Raw genomic sequence first — 24,853 nt, 5'->3', positions numbered from 1 at the left:
GAGCTATGTTTTGCACTAAAATGGATAGCCATAAAGTTATTTTGTGTCCAGAAAATCCATCATCAATTTCAAATTTCAATGTCTTGTATTTGTAGAAATGTTAGTCAAATGACTTAAGAACTCTCAGATTCTCTCAGAAAATTCATAGGTCATTTTACCTCTCTACAAGTGTCTCACTTTACAACAGAGCATTCCACTACTAGCAGGTGCAGTTGTCTGGGATGAACAAAGGTTAAAAATGAAAAAAACATGTTAATGTTACATCCTTTTTTTATTTCAATTAATTTCCTATGGACTGTCTCGTTTTCATGTTAATGCAGAGAAATCTACCAGTAGTCTTCCCGTGCAATTGAAGAAAACTGTACTATTACAAAGTCTGTCTAATGCAATCCCCTAAAAACTCCCACAAATGTGTGACTTTGCTGACTGAATGTCTGTCCAAGTCATGACTTGTTGCTCATGCTATCAACCACTGGTTTGCCTGGTCCAGACTATTTCATTATTCTGGCTTATGTGATATACCTTATTGTTACTTTGGGTGTAAAATAACATTCATTCACATACTTTAAGGGGGACTAAAATGTGGATCAGTAGGATCACAGCTTTGTACTCCAAACTGAATAATACATTGAAAAACTCTGGTTTCAAGCATACTCTTTCAAATCCCCATTGCAGTGTGTACCTTGTTTGTGTCGTGTTACAGCTAAGATTTTCACCTGGATAACAAAGCATAAAGGGGAAACTGGACCCAGTCACTGTGTTTGATTCTAATAGCTTGGAAACCCCTTTATGATGAAGAGACATCAACCAACTGCTCTGGGCTACGAAGTAATGATTACAAACATGCCAGTGTTTATGACGAGACCAGCGGAGCATGCCAGATGTCTATGGTTATTATGGCCATAACCAGAGCCAAGGACCATACGAGCATGAGAGGCAGGGATGTAAACACATTGTGTACCTTTCCCTCAGGCCAAGGTGAACAGGTTTCACAGATGACAAAGTGAACTGTTGTTTTTCAATAAAAAATGGTAGTGAATGTAACACCCCAGAAGAAAGAACTGAAATAGTATATGACAAGGATGTTTGTTAGTTTAACATAGCTGGTGTTGAGACTGGTTTATCTACATCAACATCTCATCTACCTGGTAGGGAACTGACAAACAGTGTTTCCTTTTCAATCAGGATGATATGGCAGTGTCAAGTCTAGCCTAGCTGATATGCATTCTCTATGAGTGCGAGTGGATTATTTTTAACTTCAAGAAAGTGTGGATGTGTGCGTGCATGTGTTCACTTTGGCCATTTGTACCTTCAGTGTGTGTGTGTGTGATGAGGTGGGGGAAGAGGGAGGAGACCATTGTTGAATTTACTTTAACAACAAAACTTGTTATCATCATCATGCAGGTTGATAACATTAGGGTGATGGGTGTGCTTTATTTTTTTACATTTTAAAAAGGGGGGTTACAGCCAGAATCACCCATGCCACCTACCGCCCCTAACAACCCCCACACACCAAACAAACCCCACCATCCCCCTGGACCTGCCACTGAAGATTGGCCCTGATCATGATCCTTGGCTTGTCAGCAGAATTTCCGTCCTCATAGGTTTCACCCAAGTGATCAAACCACTAAGACCTGTGACCCATGATGATCCGGGGTAGAATAGGTCTTCAGCAACCCATGATTGCCGTAAGAGGCGACTGACGGGATCGGATGGTCAGGCCCGCTGACTTGGTTATTGCATGTTATCGTATCCCAATTGCATGGATCGATGCTCAAGATGTCAATCACTGGACTGTCTGGTCCAGACTTGATTATTTACAGACTGGCATCATGTAGCTGGAACATTGCTGAGTGCAGCGTTAAACAACAAACAAACAAAGACCTGCATCACTTCAGGCTTTCCTCCCACAGTAAACTAACATGTTACCATGGTTATACGGCTGAAATACTGTCCAAAGTGATGTGAAATCTTACTCATGAGTCAGGAAACCTGCAGCTCTGTCTGAGGAAATAAATAATTAAATGGAAGCACACCCATGGTATTGGGTTCATGTTCTCAGAGAGTATACTGCATTATTTGTCAGTTAGAGGGATCACCGTACACATAGGCATGGGAAATAACAATTGTGTTCAGGCATAGGCATGCTGTGGGATTGTGGTACTGTGGTATTATTGGATTGTGGTATTGTGGTATTGGCACCTGTAAAGACAGAACAGCCAACAAATTTTTAAATATTTCCCAGGGAACACCAGCACAAAGCTATATGACTATCGAAACTCCAATACATAAACAAACATCTTCAGTAGTCATAGCAACATAATAATATATTGCAAGTAGCCACCAAGACCTTAAGACCAAATTTCATGAATTATCTACAAATATTTATCTTAAAAATGTGAATAGTGAATTTAACACAAAGGAAACAAAAATTTAAATAATGACCAGATTATGAGCTGTGTGATTTTAAGAGATTTGATGGAACAACAATGTCTGCGTAACTGATATTTTTATATAACTGTAGTGTTTGTTTCTAATATCTTTGTTCATGGATCTGCAAGCCAAAGTGAGTGAGTGAGTATTGTTTTACGCTGCTTTTAGCAATATTCCAGCAATATCACGGGGGGACCCCCGGAAATGGGCTTCACACATTGTACCCATGTCAGGAATCGAACCCCGGTCTTTGGCGTGATGAGCGAACGCTTTAACCACTAGGCTAGCCGACAGCCCTCTGCCATCCAAAAATGTGGAAGGAAATTAAAAGATATGAGGACGGGCCGAGTCATTAAACTAATTTCAACTATGATAAAACTGCCAGGTAGATCAATAAGGAAGGGAGTAGCCACTTAACATGTTAAATCAACTAACAAAAATGTTTTGTACATTTCATAATAATACTTTAAAGAGATCACTAGAAGAAAAATGTTTTGGCAATTGGTCTGTCCCCACTCAATCAAGAGATTATGATCAAGAGATTGAAAGGGGAAAAGGCTTGGATCAGTTGGCAGTCAAAGCAATTCCTTTCTTTGTAAGCTCACATTTTAAAATGTGCAGTCAATGATGATTACCCTTTTCACAGAGTCGATGTGCCAGCTTGACACAATTCAATAATTACAGTGTATATATTTAGATATTGGGTTCAGATTGTGGAGCAAAGTCCATCCCACGTGAAAATCAAGAACCTAATGGGAAATATAAAACATTAATGCCAGAGAATAACCAGTCTTGATTATCTGACAAAACAGATTCCATTTGGCCTAAAAGGTCATCGCAGTCAAAATAATATGAATTGATCACTGAAAATAAGTGATGACACCAGTTGTTTGCAAAAGGGGAAAGCATGTCCTGCCTTTAAAGCTGCCGCTGCTTACCTGCATAGAACTTGACCAGGTAACACAGATCATCATCAGGGCCCTCCTCCTGCACTCGTTTAATGTCGGTCAGGCCCAGGCTGGAGAGATACTCATTCTGAATTGCTAGTGGACAGTCAAACGGTTCCAGACGACGAATGATATCACCATTCTGTTGAATATGCAGAGAGTTGCTCGGTATCCCAATCTGCATACAGATTTTCTGAGCAGTTGTCGCTATTGTACAGGGAAACAATCGCGAATTCTCCTCCGAGTCTGAATTGAACACACGAATACAGCCATGACTGGTATCCTTCTCCAGCCATGCCTGAATATCCACCTTGCGATGTTCCCTTCTGTCCCTTCCACCTCCAAGACGTTCTGTCGCCTCATGTTCCCGCTGGCTGACCTCCATGTAGAGGTCGGCCAGGGAGTCGGAGAGGTCCCAAGTCTCATCATCGTTGCTGCTGTTGGAGAGTGTGAGACCAACACTCTGATGGGTTAGTCCGGGTTTGAGGAACTCCCCGACACTCCACCAGGCGTTACTGCCCTGGTATTTGTTGCTGTAGGTGTCATTGTGGAGGTAGGAGTGGGAGCCGGCTGCGCTGTGTGTACCATTGCTGTGATCACTCCAACCGCTGTAGCTTTTCACAGACATCTCTCATCGTATGGTGACAACCTGAAATGAAAATATTGCCATGAGATGGGTATGTCACTAGTGAGTGAGTGAGTGAGTATGGTTTGACGCCACTTTAAGCAATTTTCTAGCAATATCATGGCGGGGGACACCAGAAATGGGCTTCACACATTTTACCCATGTCAGGAATCGAACCCGGGTCTTCGGTGTGACGAGCAAACGCTTAAACCACTAGGCTAGCCGACCGCCCCCACTATTATCAGGGTATGTCATCTTAATTTGGCTGCAAAGCCCTAAGTGTCACAGGTCATAGACATTTAAATCTTTGGCAAAAGCAAAAAGCAGGGATATGGCCGTGACAAACCAAGGATCATAACTGGAATAAATCTAAGAATCGAACCCATTATTTGAAAAATCTAAGGCTACAAATCTGCTCAATGATTTTGGGCACCTTTGACCTCTCTAGCCCCTGTGCCTGCCTTATTGGAATAAAAAAACATGAAAATTAATCATAACAGCATAAAAACATCACTGAACTTACTGATTGTCATATTCATGAGTGAGTATGGTTTTATGCCGCTGTTAGCAATATTCCAGCAAAATTGTGGTGAGGGACACCAGAAATGGACTTCACACATTGTGCCCATGTGGGAATCGAACCTGAGTCTTCAGCGTGATGAGCGAAGGCTTTAACCACTAAGCTACCCCACCAACTTATATTCATGAAAGATGGTATCATAAGACACAAACAAGTTCAAATACAATGGTGTCAGTTTGGACTACAAGAAGCAGTTGTCTTAATGGTGGAATGAAAACAAAAGAAGTATTAGCTTGGCCTTCATATTCCATATCTACATGCATTGCTGCAAAATGTATATATATAAAACAGTTGTTGAATAAAATTAAATTTTGTAAGCACTGACACACAAGTGACAGATTAGTTGGGCACAGGTCTCCCTGAACTATTTTCATGTATTCTGATGTAACAGGACTGACCTGCACAACCAATTTCTAGCACAGTTGTTACTTGTTCCTTCTGATTGTTCAAGGGATGAAATTGTGTACATCACACTCTGGACAAGGATCAAGTCCTCAAGAAAAAAATAGTTTCAGGAATTCTGGGTCCTTGATTCCTCAATCTTGTCACAGGAGCTGATTAAATGAAGGACTGGTTGGTTTCATGTGTAACTTGGTTGATTGTGTGTCATCATTGAATGGCAAGTACAGTTGATCATGCTATCTACCACAGGGTTGTCTTGCCCCTGCTAATTATTTTTTGTTTATTTGTTGTTTAACGCCGCACAAAGCAATATTCCAGCTATATGATGGCAGTCAGTGTTTTATTGTACGATAAACAACGATTACGAGTCATTTATTTCTAAAATGAGATATCAACATAATGTTTGACTTCGCACTCAGCAATATTCCCGCTATATGACAGCGTAAAATATAAATATGTAAATAATCGACTCTGGACCAGACAATCCAGTGATTGACATCATGAGCATCGATCCACGCAATTGGGATACAATGACATGAATCAACCAAGCCAGCGAGCCTGACCACTCAATCCTGTTAATCACCTCCTACGACTAGCAAAGTCACCTTTTACAGCAAGCTTTGGTTATTGCTTGATATTGACAGCCCTAGTTTTTCCTTCTTCCAGCCATTCAATAACCAATCCTCAAAACTAGCATTGTAGGTTTGGTTCCATGCAAAACCAGTGCATTGTGTTCTGGAAACATTAGGGCAAGGGTGGCCCAGCCATCTGAGGTGCCACAATTTGCAGTGCAGTATTAGGTTCCTTGGGTACACCAGCAACCCATGACCATGTGTACGAATCCCAGATATCCATGCACATGGGTTTCACCAAAGTGGTAAATGTCTTGCATCACTTCGGGCTTTCCTCCCACATTAAGCTGAAATGCCCTGATATGACTGGAATACTGTTCAAAGCTGCGTTAAACTCACTCACTCACACTCACTCACTCTCACTCACTCTGGAGAACATACCAATATATGATATCTAGATTGACTGTCAGCACTGAGCACCCTATGTTTGTATGCCTGGTCTGCTTAATCTCAATCTCATTACATTCAGATCTTAGTTCTCGTTACTGCTAAAGAAAGATCTGAGAACATCCCATTACAGGTCACATCAGACCAACCTTTTGCAAAGTTTTACGGACCAGTGGAATGACTGACAAGATGTTGACATTAGCCAATCAGAAGGCAGCTTTCTCGAGCTTTATGGCACGAGTTTCAAACTGGCGACTACGCTCCGAAACATATTGGAAAACTGAACAAAAGAACATTCTGGAATGGCTAACAGATGGCCTAGATTGTATGGCAGTACTTCCCATGGACAAAACAAAATTTCTCCCGTTCAAATGTTTATCCCACTGATGTAAGAGATAGCCGATGATTTTTCCGATTTCAGTTGTAAAGCCTGTAACAGGTGTTCGAAATACCTCATGTAACTTTTCGAGGTTGCATGATAAAAAAACATATTTCGACTGTCACTTTCCTGATCTGATAAGCGACGCTCTCATTGGTCGGATGAAAAGTCATTCTCACATGACCCGTAATGAGTGTCCTCAGATATTTGTTAAGCGATTGTGAGAACTAAGATCTGATTTTAATGAGATTGGCTTAAACTAGCTGTTCTCTAATGTCACTAAGATGATTCTTCTGTGTCCATCCATATAACATAACATGACATTGGAATCACTAACATTGTAATAAAAATGTTCACAATCAAACTCGTACATATCCCATTCCTGAAAGTGATATTAGCACTATGATAGTCATAAGCCGATGTTAGAGTATGGGAGTTATGATCATCTTAATGTCATGAGCCAATGTTAGAGTATGGGAGTTATGATCATCTTAATGTCATGAGCCAATGTTAGAGTATGGGAGTTATGATCATCTTAATGTCATGAGCCAATGTTAGAGTATGGGAGTTATGATCATCTTAATGCTATGATATCACAAATGGTGTCCTGTACTTCTCTGTCAGCCATGCTTGATGGTACACTCCACAAATGTTAGTGCATGTGCACTGAAGATCACTGCATCTTTTGCAACGTTTAAGATAAAACTAGTCATGTACATCATTATCCTGCACAAAATATGATCTCACTAATAAAACCATAACAAATTTCATTACCGGTATACATACATAACAATCACTTGGTACTGATGATTAAATGCTGGTGATATGAATCAGATATCGGTTAGCTAGGTGTCTCCACTTGTAGGAATTTAACGAGTTTGTTGTGTGCAATGCCCATTTGTAACAATTTACTTTGTAATTGCCTGTTCTAGTCGTGGCCAGGGTAAAACTGAGTGAAGGTCTTGGGGGACCAAATATCCATATTTGTCATCACTTCCACAACAAACAATTGCTATGGTACGAACAGAAGGAAGCCTTTCTCTCCAGGCTATAGACAAACACCACGCTCTCCATCAGCAGGGGCAAGGTTATAAACAATGCTTGATTGCAAGATCTCACCTGTCGTGTCAGGTGAAACAAAAAAATACAAAAACAAAAATGTCAAAGTTACCTGATTTTTTTTTCAAGACACAAAATGGACAAACACATTTGAATTTGGAGTATTTCTACATTTTAAAATTATTTTCACTTTTTTTATCACAAATATGTACCAGGAAACTCATTTCACACACTCAGTGAGAAGTGACCCAACGTCCACCTCCATAAATGTAAAACCTCAATCAGAATTACTAGAGAGTCATTCTATTACATACCGTATTCGACGTAATAAGCGCCCTGCTCTAATAAGCGCCCACGGCGATATTTGCTAATATATTGGCTAGTGAACAATCTCAATTAGCACCTCTTCCAATTGATTAATGTACACAAGACTTATTCATTTGTGTATAATACGCACTCGTGTGTTATATGCACCCTTAATAATGGGCAATTAAATCCTGGAAAAATATATCTGTCGTATATAAACATTTCAGGCTGTCAGCATAAACCATGAAATTTACGATCTTTCAACTCAAAATACTATTCTAATAAGGGCCCCCTGTTTCTAATTTCGAGAGCGCCCTGGGCGCTTATTACGTCGAATACGGTATGTCAACTGTTCCTGTAAGACATCAACCATTGATAGTCTGGATGTTCTAAAAAGATTAATGTTTGTTCCAGAAAATGTTGGAAAAATATAACTTTTTCTCAGGTTTTGCAAAAAATATACAATGTATAACTATTCACTGGGCATGCTAGATGTCCTGAAACAGAATGCATTGTGGGTAAAAAAAAATCCTTGTTTGGCTTCTCTTTCAGAGACAAAGATTGTGTTTGAAGCAGTGACTGAAACATATTTTGACACTAACAAAATGCCTAGGCCCTCTCCAGAATATTAAATGGTCGATCCAGGTGAAGGTTGCTAATAAAGGGACCTCCTGGTCATGGGTTCAAATCCCAGAATCCCTCTGATATATGAAACAGTCTATTTCACCATACCTGTGCTCATACATTTCACCAAAGCAGAGTGTCTACTGCAGATTATATCTCCCACGGTTCCATGGCAGGATGTAACTGACATAACGCTCAAAGCAGAGTGTCTACTGCAGATTATATCTCCCACGGTGCCATGGCAGGATGTAACTGATCATGACATACTGCTCAAAGCGGTGTTATACTGGAAAATATCCTTTCTGTAAACACTGAAAACCATACAAGTTCTTTGGTATTCATATTTATTTGGTATTCATGATTTATTCAGTTCACTCACCCCATTAAGTCTTCCCCTTTACCCACCACATACAAGCTACCCCTTTGTCCCCCTCAAAATATTCCTGATGAAACCAAGAGTTCACAGAGATAGCCCCTTTGAAACAGACATAACATTATCCCGAGCCAGGCCGGGTCATGCTCTCAACACTGAATAAAGGTCATCAGAGATGGTTTTGCATATTGTGATAGCTCCAAGTTTTCTATTTCACAGGAAGTATTGACAAGCTGTTTGCCTTGGAGATAACTGACTGTGCTGGACTTTACTGTCAATAAATCACCATTGTTGAGCACAAAGTGTGTCAGATGGATAAATAAATCTTCATACAGTGTTGGTGTTTGTTACACGTTTTCAAGAGCTAGTAGTTTTTTCAAGAGTACTTGAGGGGGCAACGGGTGGCACATTCGTCTAACACGCCGCGATTTGCTTTGCAGAGTTGCATCCCTTGAGCATGCCAGAAACCTATGATTGTGGGTTTGAATCCCGGTTTGCCCCGATTATGTTTCTAGGTTTGTTAGCACCATACCTGTGCTAGTGGGTTTCACCGAAGTGGTAAACGTCTGAGACTTGCATCACTTTGGGCTTTCCTCCCACATTAAGCTGACACGCCGCGATATAACTGGAATACTGTTAAAAGTGGTGTTAAACCCAACTCACTCACTCACTAACGAGTACTTGATTGTATTATTTCTGCATCCACATTTCCAGAAGGTAAAGCATTCACTCATCATGCCAAAAGCCCAGGTTTGATTCCCCATATGGGTACAATGTGTGAAGCTCATTTCTGCTGGATATTGCTGGAATATTGCTAAATATTGATATTAACTCCAGAAATACATTATACACTTACATACACATATACTACAGGCTAACAACTGAAACAATCCTTCAAATTGTAAATATATTTGAAAATAGAACAGGTTTCTTATCCTCATAAGGCTACACTTTAGCTTTGATCATGACCATATAGTTCTGGCATGCAAAACGTTTCAAGATGGCTGAAAAAAGATGTAAATACATTACAAGTTTGACACATTTATAATAAAGTTATTTCAAAAATATTTACCCGGAGGCGACAGGCCCACAGGAGGCAACATGAGAACCAACATTGTATGAAATTGTAAGTAAATGGATTGAAATAAAACTTGTCATTGTCATTGCAAATGATAGCAATAATCTGTAATATATTGTGAAATGTCTGCCATAAATCTGTGCTTACAGGGTTTGATGAGTGCTGCCTAATCCCCACACCTGCCCGGATCAAAGCCTGGCTATCACAGTTGTAACAGGTGATATGACTCTCAAATACCCTGATACTCTAATCAATCATTTGGAAATGATTAAAATCTGACTCAGCAATCTAGACTTATTTCAGCATAAAACTATGTAAATACCATTCCAAAAATACTTTAGGTGAATGTAAAGTACTGGTTAATGTACTGGTAAAACAGGTTAATGCAGCATGGTGGTACAGTAAAATACGGTTATAACGAACGCGCTTATAACGAATTGACGGATATAACGAACTTACTTTTTTGGTCCCGGCTATTTGCTGTACTTATGCTGCTTATAACGAACTACGGTTACAACAAACTAAAATTAGCAGTCCCTTTGAGTTCGTTATAACCGTAGTATACTGTATTTTGAAAATAAATGCAGTTGTTCATCTGAGATCCTGTTGAACAAATTCATACAGGATGTTTGTGTAATATATTGGAGATAGATGTACATTGGTGACACTAGTGGAATAATTAGTTTGCAGATTCCACCATGCCTAAAATTAGAAAAATTTGCAAAATGCATGTTCACAACAAACACTAGGCTAAACTACACATCATCAGAAAAGCTCAGCTTACAATGTCCACATAGTAACATATTAAGATTTCTGTTGGAAGAACCCTCAAAATAGGAAATGATTTTTTTCCCATTTCATAACGAGGAATGTTTATAATCAAGACCTCATCCCATATGGTTTTCTTTGGAATTAAGCAAGTCAAATTTATTTTTTTGTTTAACTTTTCGGGCTCATATTATAAAGTACCATAATTAATAAATGAATGAAAATACCATCAATTGTTTGTTGTTTGCTGTTGCATTAATGTGACTGAGTAAGTGGGTGAATGTGTTTTTACCCTGCTTTTAGCAATTAAAGCATAATTATCATCAATGTTCCTATGTAGAGAGTCAAACTCAGACATGACTAGTGAATGGTTACACCACTATGCTACCCACCAGTGACCTACCTTAAGACAATCTGCTTAAACAAACCAACAATTGCAAATAAGCAAATTGCAACAAACACTCTAATGGTACCTCCATGTCTTTATATCTATTTCGTCTTTACAGGGTTGGGTGAAAGATGGCCCAGTCGTCTGAGGCACCACAATTAGCTGTGCAGAGTAGTGTCCCTTGGTCATACCAGAAACCTCTGATTGTGGGTTCATATCCCAATATCTAGGTTTTTCAGCACATTAACTGTGCTCTCAGGTTTCTCCAAAGTGGTAAACATGTAAGACCTGCATCAGTTCGGGCTTTCCTCCCACAGTGATATGACTGGAATACTGTTCAAAGCGGTGTTAAACCCACCCACTCAGCCCATATCATGCTTATGTAACTGAAATACTGTTAACAGCAACATTAAACCAAACTCACTTACTCTTTTCGGGGCAGCAGTTAATTCACCCTAGCATCAATACACTTCATATTGAATAGACATATGTCAATATTATTGTAATAAAGTTTGTTTGTTTATTGTTTAACGCTCCACTCAGCAATATTCCAGCTATATGACGGCGGTCTGTAAATAATTGAGTCTGGACCAGACAATCCACTGATTGACATCATGAGCATCAATCAACACAATTCGGATACGATGACATGCATCAACCAAGTCAGCGAGTCTGACCACCCGATCCCAATATTTGCCTCTTACGACAAGCAAAGTCGCCTTATTGTCATAAAGGAAGGATCAACATTAACATGGATTGATGCTTGTGGCAGCAGGAGGGTTGGACACAAAATAACAAGACAAGGGAATATCTAAGGAAAGGGTTGTATGCTCCCTTACTTCAGCATTGGTAAATTATTATTGCTATAGCAACAACAAAATGATAGAATATGAAGGCATATAGAGTCATTGCCTAGTCCATAGTTTTGTTCACAGGACATAATAATAATATTATATTTTCTTGTTATATGGATGGGCGTAGATTAAATTTAACAAAAGTTGATAATAAAATATAGAATTAGATTGTCTGAATGAACATATTTTTGTGTGTTCGAGGCAGGTGTTACCAGTATTGCAGGACATGCTTTTTTTTCGTGAACACCTGGTGTTGTCGCTGATTTTCAGAGATCCATTGATATAATTTTCACATTTATTTTTGAGACAATTGAGACTGGTTCTTCTCAGGCGTTACCATTTTATATTTTACATCTGTTTGTTACATTTCTTTTATTTAATTCCCCACTCCCCCTGCCTCTTTACTGACATACTGACCAAGAAAATACTTATAGCAAAGATTGAATTGTTCTTACATAACTGTACGTAGAATGTAGACACTTACCGGTATGTATTTGGACTGTAGGAAGAGAATTCAAGAGGTGTTTATCCATTAAATCTTATCATTAAGTAGTAATGTAGAAGGTCTCTTTAGAACAGCCAAGGGGTCACGCTGACCCCTAGATGTGGTAGGCTAGGGCAGACCCTAAGTTTGTCATTAGTATTCTATTATTTTATACATGGTTAGAATTATTTGTCAAAGAGCATAGTTCTGATTACACTGTACCAGTAGAAATTAGGACAAAATGCTCACGTCAGCCCAGGTGACATTCCCTATGATATAAAACCTGCCGTGTCGGCTCAGTCTGTGTCAAGTGTTGGGTAAATATGTCTATCAAGGTATGCAATGAAAAATTCACATAGTGAACAGAACACACTAGATCAAATATTTGACATTTGAATATCATATGCTTGAAGACCAAAGAAGTCCATGTTGACTTGATATATGCCAACTACATACACCTAACTATATATCCTTCAATGAAAGGCATTCCATGAAATATCTTTTTAAATTTCTCTCATTACATATGTGATAATTGCTAGATGTGCCAGAAAGAAAAAGTAAGTTTCAAGTTAAATGCCGTCACTGAGACATGTTCTGGAGAAAAATGTTTCTCACGTTATTGCCTTTTGATTCAACAACTTTTGTCTGACTGAGAAATGTTTATGGGCGTGATGATTGGGTGTGATGATGTGTCTTTGAGAGGAATTTAGAAAGTACTTAATGTGTCTACTGTTGACAAACTGCCTGGGTGAGATCAAAGATAATGCCTGTGTCTGAATATTGCAGCAATTAATGTAGACATAAATGTTTGGTTGCATTTTTCAATAGCAGGTTGCAGTTCCGCATGTTTTACCATGCATGTATACAGCTAACTCAAGCCTGAATACTGTCAATTTAGATACAGCTAGATAACAAATGTTTGTTGTACTATTTTGTCGAATCATTTTCTCACTGTGGTTCATTATCATATTTTATGTATGTACCATGTTTTTTATTCATATTTGTTTATCTTGCTTTCCTTTTTCATTCACATATGTAAACATTATAATTTACCTCTATCTCAAATATATTGTTTTCCATGAACTCAACAATCTCTAAGAAGCAAGAATATAGTCAGTGTGAAAGTATGTCCAACCCTACATAATACATGTTCTATCATCTTTTTGTGTTTCTGTGCGTAGCTTCGCTCTATATTACCGATATTCACTTGCTAGTTGTTGATGTGAGAAAATTCAACCATCCTTGCACCTTGTTGCTCAAGGTAAAACTTCTGCTCATGACACAACTACATTTCAAGTTATTTGTCATTGGTGTGCAGCTGGACAACAATCCTGCACTGTCACTCAGGTGAGACATGCCATTTATTCCACTCCTTTTCATCAGACTATCTCGCTGCCAAGTATATGATAAATCTTCATATCACATCGTTATCTAGGTAAAAATTCTTTACATCTGAAAGTGTCCATCGAGCTCCCTTAACATTGATATCATAGGACTCCATAGTCATAATTATATATACTTCCATCCTAAAATGTAGTTTTTACCTTTAAACCTCTTCAGTACAACATAGCTGACACTGTCTCTGTATAAAATCCCAATTGCTGCTTTCTGATGGCATTCCTTACCTTAAAAGTATGTCACCACAGCTCAGTGCTCCAACAATACTATACTGATACCATTCCCCTCCTACCCAGCACACATATCAGAGCTTAGAGATATCCACACCAACACATTTACTATTTTCGGGGCAGATCAGTGACAATAGAGTTGTCCCACCACCCATCCCTAGCCTTCCATTAGACCAGGAGAACACTGGAGATGTAATTTACACAGAACAGACCAATATTTACTTGAAACCCCATCTGACATCTCTCCATGCCTCTCAAACACGCCACACAAACATGTATAATCACAAAACAAAAGATGAGCATCTTTCTGCATGGACAGCCAATACGATGGGGGTCAACAAAAATGTGTTTTGGAAAAATTCCCCAAATTCCAAAATAGTTTTCGTCTATGATTTTAATTATGTAAGACGGGTATACCTATATGTGGTTGTTAAAGTAATGTGATATATTTGAGTAGGATGTTTCAGTTGCTTGACCTTCAAAGGGACAACCATGTTGTCTTTTGGTTTCAAAAGAAATAATCCTATTTGGAAAACAATGCTTCATTTTGGCATAGAGTGAGTGAGTGAGTGAGTGAGTGAGTGAGTGAGTGAGTGAGTGAGTGAGTGAGTGAGTGAGTGAGTGAGTGAGTGAGTGAGTGAGTGAGAGTGAGTGAGTGAGTGACTTGAGTTTTTTGCCACTTTTAGCAATATAGCAGCAATACCATGACAGGGGGACACCAGGAATGGGCTTCACATGACATGGGTACCAATGTTGGGAACTAAACCTGTGCTTTAGTGGATGCTTCAACTACTTGGCTACCCAACCACATGACATGAGTAATTAACATTTTACATATACATTTAACATCAAAAGCCAGATGTGAAGCCCATTTCTGGTGTCCCCCGCCGTGATATTGCTGGAATATTGCTAAAAGCGGCGTAAAACCATACTCACTCACTCACTCACTCACTCAAAAGCCAGAGAATAATCAGTCTTGATTTTCTGCCGAAACAGATTCAATTGGGTGTAAAAGGCTAAATAGTGGTGACAATTATATGAATGGATCACTAAAATTAAGTGAAAACACCATGTGTTCGTGAAAAGGGTAAGCATGTCCTACTTTACTGCTAATTGTCTGCCTTCAAGTACAGAAAGAATTTCTAATTCTTTTATTAACAAAATATATTTATTAACATCATTAAGCATCGATGATAATGATAAAATCATTCTGCTTCAAGGTAAATAATTCATTAAAAGTCTTGACATCCACATTTTGCAAATGTTCTACAAAACAATAAGTAGATACAAGTGATATTAAATTATGTTTGAGTGACCCAGATCACCCATCTACTTCAAACAACACTCACAAATATCACCTAAAGCCTTTAGAACCAAGCAGACTTAACATATCATAAATAATCAGTACATATTGAGTAAATATCTTCAGTGGTGTACACAGTGTTTTAATATATAAATCAGTCTAAATGATCCTGGACACAAGAGGTCAATCTAGGCTTAAGATAAGGCAGCTATTTGTCATAGTGAATGTGACAGGGAGATACTTGATGAAATGTCCATAGAAGATATAGACTACAGATAGTGTTGGATCTCTGGGCCCCATTCCATAATCTTAGCGCTAAGACCACTGTAACTCCCATGCATTAACATAGATTTACGACAACTGTAGCGCTAGGATCACTTTGTGGAAGAGGTGCTGGACCGTGGTGTGGGGTGTGGTTGGATGCAAGATAGGGTGTGGTAAATACCTACTCTCTTTTTAGTTGGGGATGTTTTTTGCTGATAGTAGAAGGCTGATGGTGATAGAGTTTGTTTGTTTGTTGTTTAAGGCAACACGCAGCAATATTCCAGCTATATGACGGCAGTCAGTAAATAATCGAGTCTGGACCAGACAATCCAGTGATTGATATCATAAGCATCAATTCACACAATTGGGACACGATGACATGCATCAACCAAGTCAGAAAGTCTGACCACCCGATCCCATTAGTCATCTCTTACGACAGGCATAGTCGCCTTTTACAGCAAGCATGGCTTCCTATTCTACCACAGATCTTCACGGGTCTAATGTTAATAGAGACACATGATGGAAGCCCCCACTGAAATTGCATCTAGTCCACAGGTATTGCTTAAAAATGAAGTACTAGAAAGGTGAGATTGGTGTTGTATGGGTGAATATGGAACCCTGAGTTTGTTCTGGGGCCATGGCTGGGTGTTTGGGCTTATACAAAAGGGGCAATAGAGACACTTTATAGAAGTGTTACTGGAGTAATGGACACGGAACAAACAAACATAGTTTTGAGTCTACATTCAAGATCCAAGAGTGTGTGACTTGCAGATCTATACTTGATGGAAGAGATACATAGGATATAGTCTAAGGATATACAGTCCTGGTGCTTTGAGAATGTGATTATGAGTTGGTAGTTACAGATGGTTATCAAAGAAGACACAATTTATGGATAACAACTTCTTTAATTATTGTAAAGGCGATGTTTTAGTATAGATCCTTATACCATTGTCAAGCAGGACTGTGTCCTGCTTGACAACGGCATAAGGATTTTTTCCGAAACATCACCATTACAGAAGTCCTGCTTGACAATGGTATAAGGATCTATAATGAAATAAATTGAAATAATTTGAAATAATTAAAGAAGTTGTTATCCATAAATTGTGTCTACTTTGCCATCCATCAACTTCTAAGTAATGCCTATCAAACAAAATTACTGGTTATGTATACCAGATGACGTTACTTCCTAACCATGGTTCGTTAATACAGAAATTTGTTAATCAAAACAAATTTGGTATGAAAGCTACCATCCAGATTAACAGTGTTTGACATACAGCACTTCCCACCTACCTCAGATGCGTGAATTATTACCAACAGTGAACGTGCTACCCCAAGTCCTGTGAGAGTCATCTGATGAAGACCTGCGCTCTTCCTGATCAGGTGGCTCATTGACACACAGTGTATGTATAGGCCATAATAAGCACCTACACCTACGGGGGCATGATGACTCTGACTCAGGTTGTGTCCCATGCATGGCTTGTTTCACTTTCATTAAAACTGTTCTGTGATGTCACAAAATGTTCTTTCAACCACAGTGTAGACAATTTGTTTCTTTTTACCAAATAAAGTTTCCAGAGTGTTGGCAAGAGCAGCTTGCCGGCTTTGCTCATAAACAATATGGTTAATTTAGATAAACAAGTGTTTGGTTGTGTGTTGAGATTAGTTTTCTTCATGAATTATTGTCTAATCAATTTTCCTGTTGGCATTTATTCTTTTTGTGGGTGAATGGTTTTACTGATGAGAAAATATTAAAAGTCAACGGCAGAGAATAACCTAGTCTGTCTAAGAATAACCATGAGGAAGAGGATTTATGGACGTCAACTTCTTCATTATGAGGAACACAATGTTTCGGAGTATATACTTTCTCCTTCATCAGGTGAATGAATGATATGAGACAGAGAGAATATATATGTTCATGTGAGAACAACAAAAGTAATAAGATAACAAAAGGTAGAAATAAATTCTCTTCCTTATGCGTATCACTTCTAAATGCCTTTCAAAGACTAGAGACTAACGAGTCTTGATTATCTCCTGAGCAAATTCCATTGGTCATAAAGGGTAAAATAGCAGTAAAAATTACATGAAAGGTTCACTGAAAAATCAGTGATCAAATTTCTTTTCTTAACTTTATATTCTACTTCTTACATTTTACCATTCAATGAAAATAACTACCGGGTATATTAAGTTTAAAAAAATTCCTTAATAAAACAAATCCCATCACACTAGACATAAAGCATCTATGTCAGGATAATTGCAAACAATATCCTTGAAAAGTGTCAAAAGATAATTTGCTAAAAAAAGAAACCACACAAAATGAAAGCAAGTGATGGGCTGTTGATAATCTCTGAGTGTAAACATACCTCACATCAACAAGATGTATGACAAGCCAACTGTGGAAAGGAAGATCATATTGAACAAAAGACAGATCTGAAATCTTGTCATGACAAAGACCTACTGTGACATACCTCAGTTAGTTATTGCACTGTATTATTTCAGAGACTCCCACAATCCACACATGACGGGATGAATAGCTGAGTCATATTATCATCAAAGCTCCATCGCAGGGTCATCCGAGGTGCACTGTAAAGAGAATAGATCAAAACATTACCAGCCATAACTCACTTCACAAAAATTCAGACAATTTGGTTCAATTTCGTGGTGACCAGAAAGAAGCAATATTCGCCTAGCTTCATCCCAGGTTATCATGGGAACAGTGTATCCATGAAAGGACACCACCCATAAGTCACCTTACAAGAATTTACACAATCTGGATCAATTTCATGGTGAGTTGGTGATGGTATCCACAAAGCTCCATCACTGTTTTTTTTGTTTGGCATATATGAGGAAACTACAACAAAAACAACCACCTGTGATTCCTTTAACACAGTTGGGTTGTTCTGCTTCAATTTCACAGTAAACTGAAAAAAGTTCGGGCAACTATTTGCTGTAACAAAAGCTGAGTGTTGAAGTTCTAATACAGTGGCTGTAATATCAGCCCCATTCAAGACCGAGATGGCAAACATGCTGGTATCTTGAATGGACGACTGAAGCCTCTTGATGTCACAGGGTCTCTCTACAGAGCACAGGGTAGAATGCCTTTGTCAGACTCAATACAAATAGCCTTTAAAAAGAATCCGTCTGAATAGAACTGGTGCAGGGTTAGGTTCGGACAATTGTGAATAGGGAAGAGGAGTCTTTAACAGCTTCAGCCCTAATTGTCACAGTTTGGGCACAAATGTCACTTGTTGTAGAACCCAAGCAAAGTGTGGACACATTTTCCCTCTTGAGGAAAAGATAAGTTGAAATGAGACTCTGATTGACAGAAGATGTTTTGCCAGTGGAATGTTCAATACCTCTTGTGGTTTGTTGACAATGGTCATGCTGGCGTATCTGACCTTGTGTGATGAGAGGAAACTGTGTGTCCTATATTGTCCTATATTGTCCTATTGTGTGTCCTATATTGCCCTCAGAGTGATAACAGATATGGTATAGGGTTAAAGAGGAAATAAATAAATTGAAAAAAAATATCTATAGCACAATTATTAATTGCATAAAAATAACTTTGATCAACACAATCATTATTTTTAGGAATTTGTGGAATTGTTTCATTTGACATAAAGTCTAGTTTCCATACTGTTACAATGTGCTATATTACCAATATATCAAAACTGATGGAAAAATATTTTCAATTTTCCCCATCATATCATGGTTCCATTTATCTGATATTTAAGGTAGGAGATCAAATTTGAACAGGAGATCTAATTGATTGGGCAAATAATCCTTAATTATAATCATGTTAAGAACATGTGCGAACAAAGCAATAGGCCACAGAATAAACATAATTTTAAGTGCAAATCAGCTTTAAATATAGTCTCCATTCAAATGGCTTACATCTACTGTTACTATACAACTGCCGGATACTAACAAGCCAAATTAAACAGCCAGTTTATCCATCTGTGTGAATCATGAAGAGTACATCTTCACAGGACAATTGGCCCACGCACGACATATAACAGCATGTCCACACACACACGCCCACCATGGAGTTGCCAGTTGGCCCTGGGGGGTGTCAGGTGGAGAGCACAATGGCTATAATTAGTGGTTGTTGTCGCTGAAGGTGCTCTATTGTCGTTGATGGTGCTCTATCTCCCACGTGGGGGCAGTGCAGGCCAAGGGTGCAGGATCTGAATACCATGTACTTCAAGAATATACCTGAATGTGAGATCTTCGACCCCCCTTCTTAACCTCTCATTTTAGGTACGAAAAACTCGCCTTATACACAGCGATATACGGTAGTTATGTTTTGAAGGGAAAGAACAGATTAGATTTTCCAAACCTAGCAGGGATACAGATTTGGGGGAAAGGAATGGAGGAGTGCCTTTGGGGGTTTGGCAATTTGAGTTTGGTAATCGTGTTATCTTGTTGAAAATATAACCCCAAATGAGTTACTCACAGCTTTGATGTTTATTCACTTTTAGTATACCTGATCAGTGGTAATATTTCGGAATTGATTAATGCTCTCTGAATCAATGTGTGAAATCTTGGACTCTTAATCGTAAATTACCCTAGTTTATCAGACAACATACAACTTTATGGTCAACAACTTCTGGTTCATTGCATTGAGCGATGTTTTGATGTAGATTCTTACACCGTTATCAAGCTGGAGTGACTACAACCAAGTGTAAAAATCTACATCGAAACATCGCTCAATGTAATAAACAAGAAGTTGTTACCCATAAAGCTATATGTTGTCTGATTTACCTACCAACTTCTAAAATGCCAATCAAACAGTTATGTCTGTAGACAAACTGCAGATAAATTAAAATTGTGTCTTGTGCATTCAAGACATTTTAATACCTAAACTTACGCAGATTTTCTGCAGGTGTATTTGCACAGCTAACTGAAAACTAACATCCACAGGTATATAGTTCTCTGTGATCAATATTCTACCTGTATTAAGTGCCACTTGACAACCTCCCTGGGACACCTGCTGCACCTGCATGCTGTGGCACAACACTAGGTAAACAAGTACCACAACAGCATACAGTCTTGCTCTCACTATCAACCACTGGCTCACCAGGTCAAAGCCTTATCGTATTACAGGTTCCTGTAACATGGCCGATTCGGGGTAAGTTATCATCCAGAGATATTTTATTGACTTTATCTACTGGATGATATTACCCACTTTTAATACCATATTCGACGTAATAAGCGCCCCGCTCTAATAAGCGCCCACAGTGATATTTGCTAACATATTGACTAGTGAACAATCCCAATTAGCACCCCTTCCGATTGATCAATGTACACAAGACTTATTTATTTGTGTATAATACGCACTCATGTGTTATATGCACCCTTAATAATGGGAGAGTTAAATTCTGGAATAATATATCTGTCGTATATAAACATTTAAGGCTGTCAGCATAAACCACGAAATTTATCTTTCAACTCTGTTTCTTTTTTCACCAAAATAATATTTTAATAAGAGCCCTCTATTTCTAATTTTGAGAGTGCCCTGGGCGCTTATTACGTCGACTACTAGTATAACATCTAACATCAAAATTCGAAGTTATTTCCCGAAAAAAATTAAACAATATTAGTATTATAAATGCTTACTAAAAGCTCCTTCAGCTTTCATCTCTGTCTTTTCTCAGTTCTCTATGCATGTATCCTATATTAATATACATCACAAAAATAGAAATATAGGGCTTGGCAAAAAAGAAACAATAATAATCAGGTGTAGAACAAAAATGTGTCAATATCCATGTATATAAGATAGCTACGTGATAAATCGCAAAGATCAATGAAGAACAAAGTGTGTTTAATTTCACGATAAAACATTGTTCTTTCCTGACATCATTTCAAGAGATTCAAACATGAGCTCGAAACTTGATGACGTCGTTTATTGGATGACGTTATTTTTGAAAGGGGAGTGTCAAGTGAATTGTTCCCCATAGATGTAGCTGGGCAACGCAGATAAAGGCAATGGCTGAACGATCGCATTCAAAAGCAGGAGAGATATGACAATCAGTATTGGGAGAAAAGGTACAGGTTATTGACATGATGATTGTGAAAATATGTGGGGAATACCCACCTGTGCATAAAATGGACATGTCCGACATTGCCGAGGTCGGATTCTATTGAGGGAGTCATCATTGAGTGAGTGAGTATGGTTTTACACCGCTTTTAGCAATATTCCAGCAATATCATGGCGGCGGACACCAGAAATAGGCTTCACACATGGTACCCATGTCAGGAATCAAACCCGGGTCTTCGGCGTGACGAGCGTACGCTTTAACCACTAGGCTACCAGACCACCCCGGGAGTCATCATTATTAATGTACGGGTAAATATTTTTAAAGCTTGTACATTTCATCATCGTCCTTAAAGAGGCTGTACATAATATTGATATAAGAAATATACAACTCCTGGTCATTGTTTATCGTACAATAAAACACTGCAGGGAGAATAAACCAATCAGGGATATGGCCCTCATGGTTTATTCTCCCTGCAGTGTTTTATTGTACGAGAAACAACTCCACTCATCGTTTATTTCTTAAATACAGTTTTATGATATACGTCATCCTGTACTTACCATTATCCTGAATTCAGTGTTCAAATCCAACAGTATAAATTATTATCCAAGTTTACACAGCATTAACTTGCCAACTAATTTGGATATCAACATAATGAGTGTACAGTGTCTCAGATCTTGTGTGACCAAACTGTACCAATATCTCCTCCATGTTTGTGTACAGAGAGGTGCGTCGGGCCAGACATGTTCAGCAATAATGACATCCTTGGTCAAACACTCACGGTGACTGTACTGTTCTATGTATAGCATAAATATTATGAAAACAGTCATAACATCTTTCACATGTACACATAACTGTTGTCACTGCCTATTCATGGTCATGTAGAGCTGAGTGACTTGCTCTGGCAATGCTCCGACATTTGTATTACAGAACTGGACAATGATTTCAACAGTAAACAACTTGACTTACTCCCGATCCATTGATAAGTTAACACAGTTGGCTAATGTATGTGTATACATACTGAGGAGATATGCTGAATACCCCTACCCTACCAACAATACCTGCTATTTCATACTGTGTTAAGATCTCAGTAAGCTTAAGACATTAATCATTTCATACCTCTAGCGGGCCTGTGATAATATCGGTGTGATGACTTCCTTGATAGAAGTGTTGATAATATCTCCGAAATCGGAAACCTGTGGTAATAAGAAGGGCTACGCAAAGGTAGGGGTAATTGATTACCAACCAAATTACTTACATGCGAACTAGAGATTGTTATCATTTGTTATGTGTTGAAGCCCAACTGTTATTTCATCCAGTCAAATTAAAAAAAACATTTTATTACCGTAATATGAATGGGATTATTATTTCAGTAAACATACGCAAGTTGTAATAATTACATGGTGACATGAAAACACTAATACTGCTTCCATCATATCCCACTCAAAAGATGGCATGACAGATTAACTGTGGTATTATGAAAGAATTGTGAGGTCCTTAACTTCTTTTGAGTAGTATATGAATGAGCCCTACTGTAAACGTATCATCATAAATTTAGGATTGAAGTTGTGTTTGTTGACATGGATCATCTGATGAAGACAGTGTCTCAACTGAGCAAATTTCATGATGTGTGTAGTCAGTTGATGAATGTCAACAAATACAACTTCAATCCTCATATTGACAGATTTATAAATCATAAAACATCCGATCCATTTAAACACCAAACTTAAATTATTTCAAGTGAACTATATTAACGCAGAGAGTTTTTTCCGGGACATCATCATCCGTCCTTAACATTCTGTGGGAGTTACATCCCTTGGTTTTACAAAAGGTCATAAAATGGTGGCTACTGCATTGACATTCGTTTGAAATAGAAGTTGTACCGAGCAAAACTAGAATTGGAAAGAAATGGATTAAAATATATGTTCTGTGATCTTTGGATGTGTGTTTGAGTCATACTAAGGCTAGATGAGCTAGTAGAGCATTCTCTGTTGTAACTTTTGATGTGTGTTTGAGTCATACTAAGGCTTAGTAGAGCATTCTCTGTTGTCACTTTGGATGTGTGTTTGAGTCATACCAAGGCTAGATGGCCTGCCTCTGATGGGAATTACCACTTGAGGTGGTGCGGTTTGAACTCCTGAAGCATATTGGCCTACACGACAGTGTGGAGCACAGTGATTTCCTTTGGTAAGTAGAGCATTCTCTTTTGTAACTTAGAATGGATGCTTCATTTCGGTGACCCTACATGTAATGATCTGGCTTCAAAGCTTGCATCATTCATGGCCTGAATCGTATGAGGATACCATCCCTATTTGACGTAATGTTCAGACATTGAAGAATTCCCCTAAAATAGTTCTGTAAGTCTCCGCTCGATTGACAAGATAATCATGCGTCATACTGACGTTCATCGGGAAATGAACAACAGTTAGTTTGGTAGTATTCATCTAAGCAAGGTCACACGCAACTGTCAATAAATGTATATTAACTCTATAGGAATATTCAGTATTCACCTGATGAAGGGAATAAAAGGAGTTGTTATCCATAAAAGTGTCGTGTATTCATGTTCTTTCAACTTCAAATGCCCATCAAAGACTTGAGCCAAAAACACATTGGCGAAATATGCAATAGGCCAAAAGCAGTTTTAGCATGGGAGAATTATGCATAACATACATGCTACAGTTCTTATACTAATAACTGTGGTGCTAGACTGGAAAATTGGTCGTTTATATGCATGCTACATGTTTGTACTTAGCCACCTAAGATTATGTGACAACAGAGTAAAATCAAGCATTATAGCTTTTGTCTATTTGTTTCTTGTTTAATGCTGCACTCAGCAATATTCCATCTATATGACAGCAGTCTGTAAATAATCAAGCCTGGACCAGACAATCCAGTGATTGACATCATGAGCATCGATCTACGCAGTTGGGATACGATGACATGCATCAACCAAGTCAGTGAGCCTGACCACCCGATCCCGTTAGTCACCTCTTATGACAAGCATTGTCGCCTTTTACGGCAAGCATGGGTTGCTGAAGACCTATTCTAACCCGGATCTTCATGGGTCACATTATAGCTATCAATGCATTATAGCTATCAAGGCATTATAGCTATCAATGCATTACAGCTATCAAGGTATTATAGCTATCAAGGCATTATAGCTATCAATGCATTACAGCTATCAAGGTATTATAGCTGTCAAGGCATTATAGCTATCAATGCATTACAGCTATCAAGGTATTATAGCTCTTAAGGACTGTCAAATTTTGTATTGAGGTAAAGTTGTAGCATAAAACTGATACTT

At 38.5% G+C, this 24,853-nt stretch overlaps 1 protein-coding gene across 5 annotated transcripts in view; it reads right to left on the bottom strand.

Moving 5' to 3' along the window:
* The window catches only part of LOC124133942 (PH domain leucine-rich repeat-containing protein phosphatase 2-like), a 62,917-nt gene that overhangs the window by 30,616 nt on the left and 7,448 nt on the right, over window positions 1-24,853 (bottom strand). For 4 of the 5 annotated variants that reach the window (XR_007221749.1, XR_006861008.2, XM_046498538.2 and 1 more), the window contains exons 2-3: window positions 17,980-18,094; window positions 3,372-4,029 (exon numbers count right to left, since the gene is read on the bottom strand). Coding sequence is in view for 3 of the 5 variants with exons in the window: in XM_046498538.2 (XP_046354494.2) it covers window positions 3,372-4,008 (637 nt within the window). In the remaining 2 variants the exon portion in view is untranslated. Of the gene's footprint in view, window positions 1-3,371; window positions 4,030-16,804; window positions 16,864-17,979; window positions 18,095-24,853 lie in introns of those variants that run through there. The other variant, XM_046498539.2, reaches the window with a different exon arrangement.

Source organism: Haliotis rufescens, unplaced genomic scaffold (assembly GCF_023055435.1).
Source record: "Haliotis rufescens isolate VD_foot unplaced genomic scaffold, xgHalRufe1.0.p SCAF_17, whole genome shotgun sequence".
In the NCBI taxonomy this organism is placed as follows: domain Eukaryota; kingdom Metazoa; phylum Mollusca; class Gastropoda; order Lepetellida; family Haliotidae; genus Haliotis; species Haliotis rufescens.
Note: the sequence above shows the minus strand (reverse complement) of the source record. Positions and strands in the feature narration are given on the sequence as shown.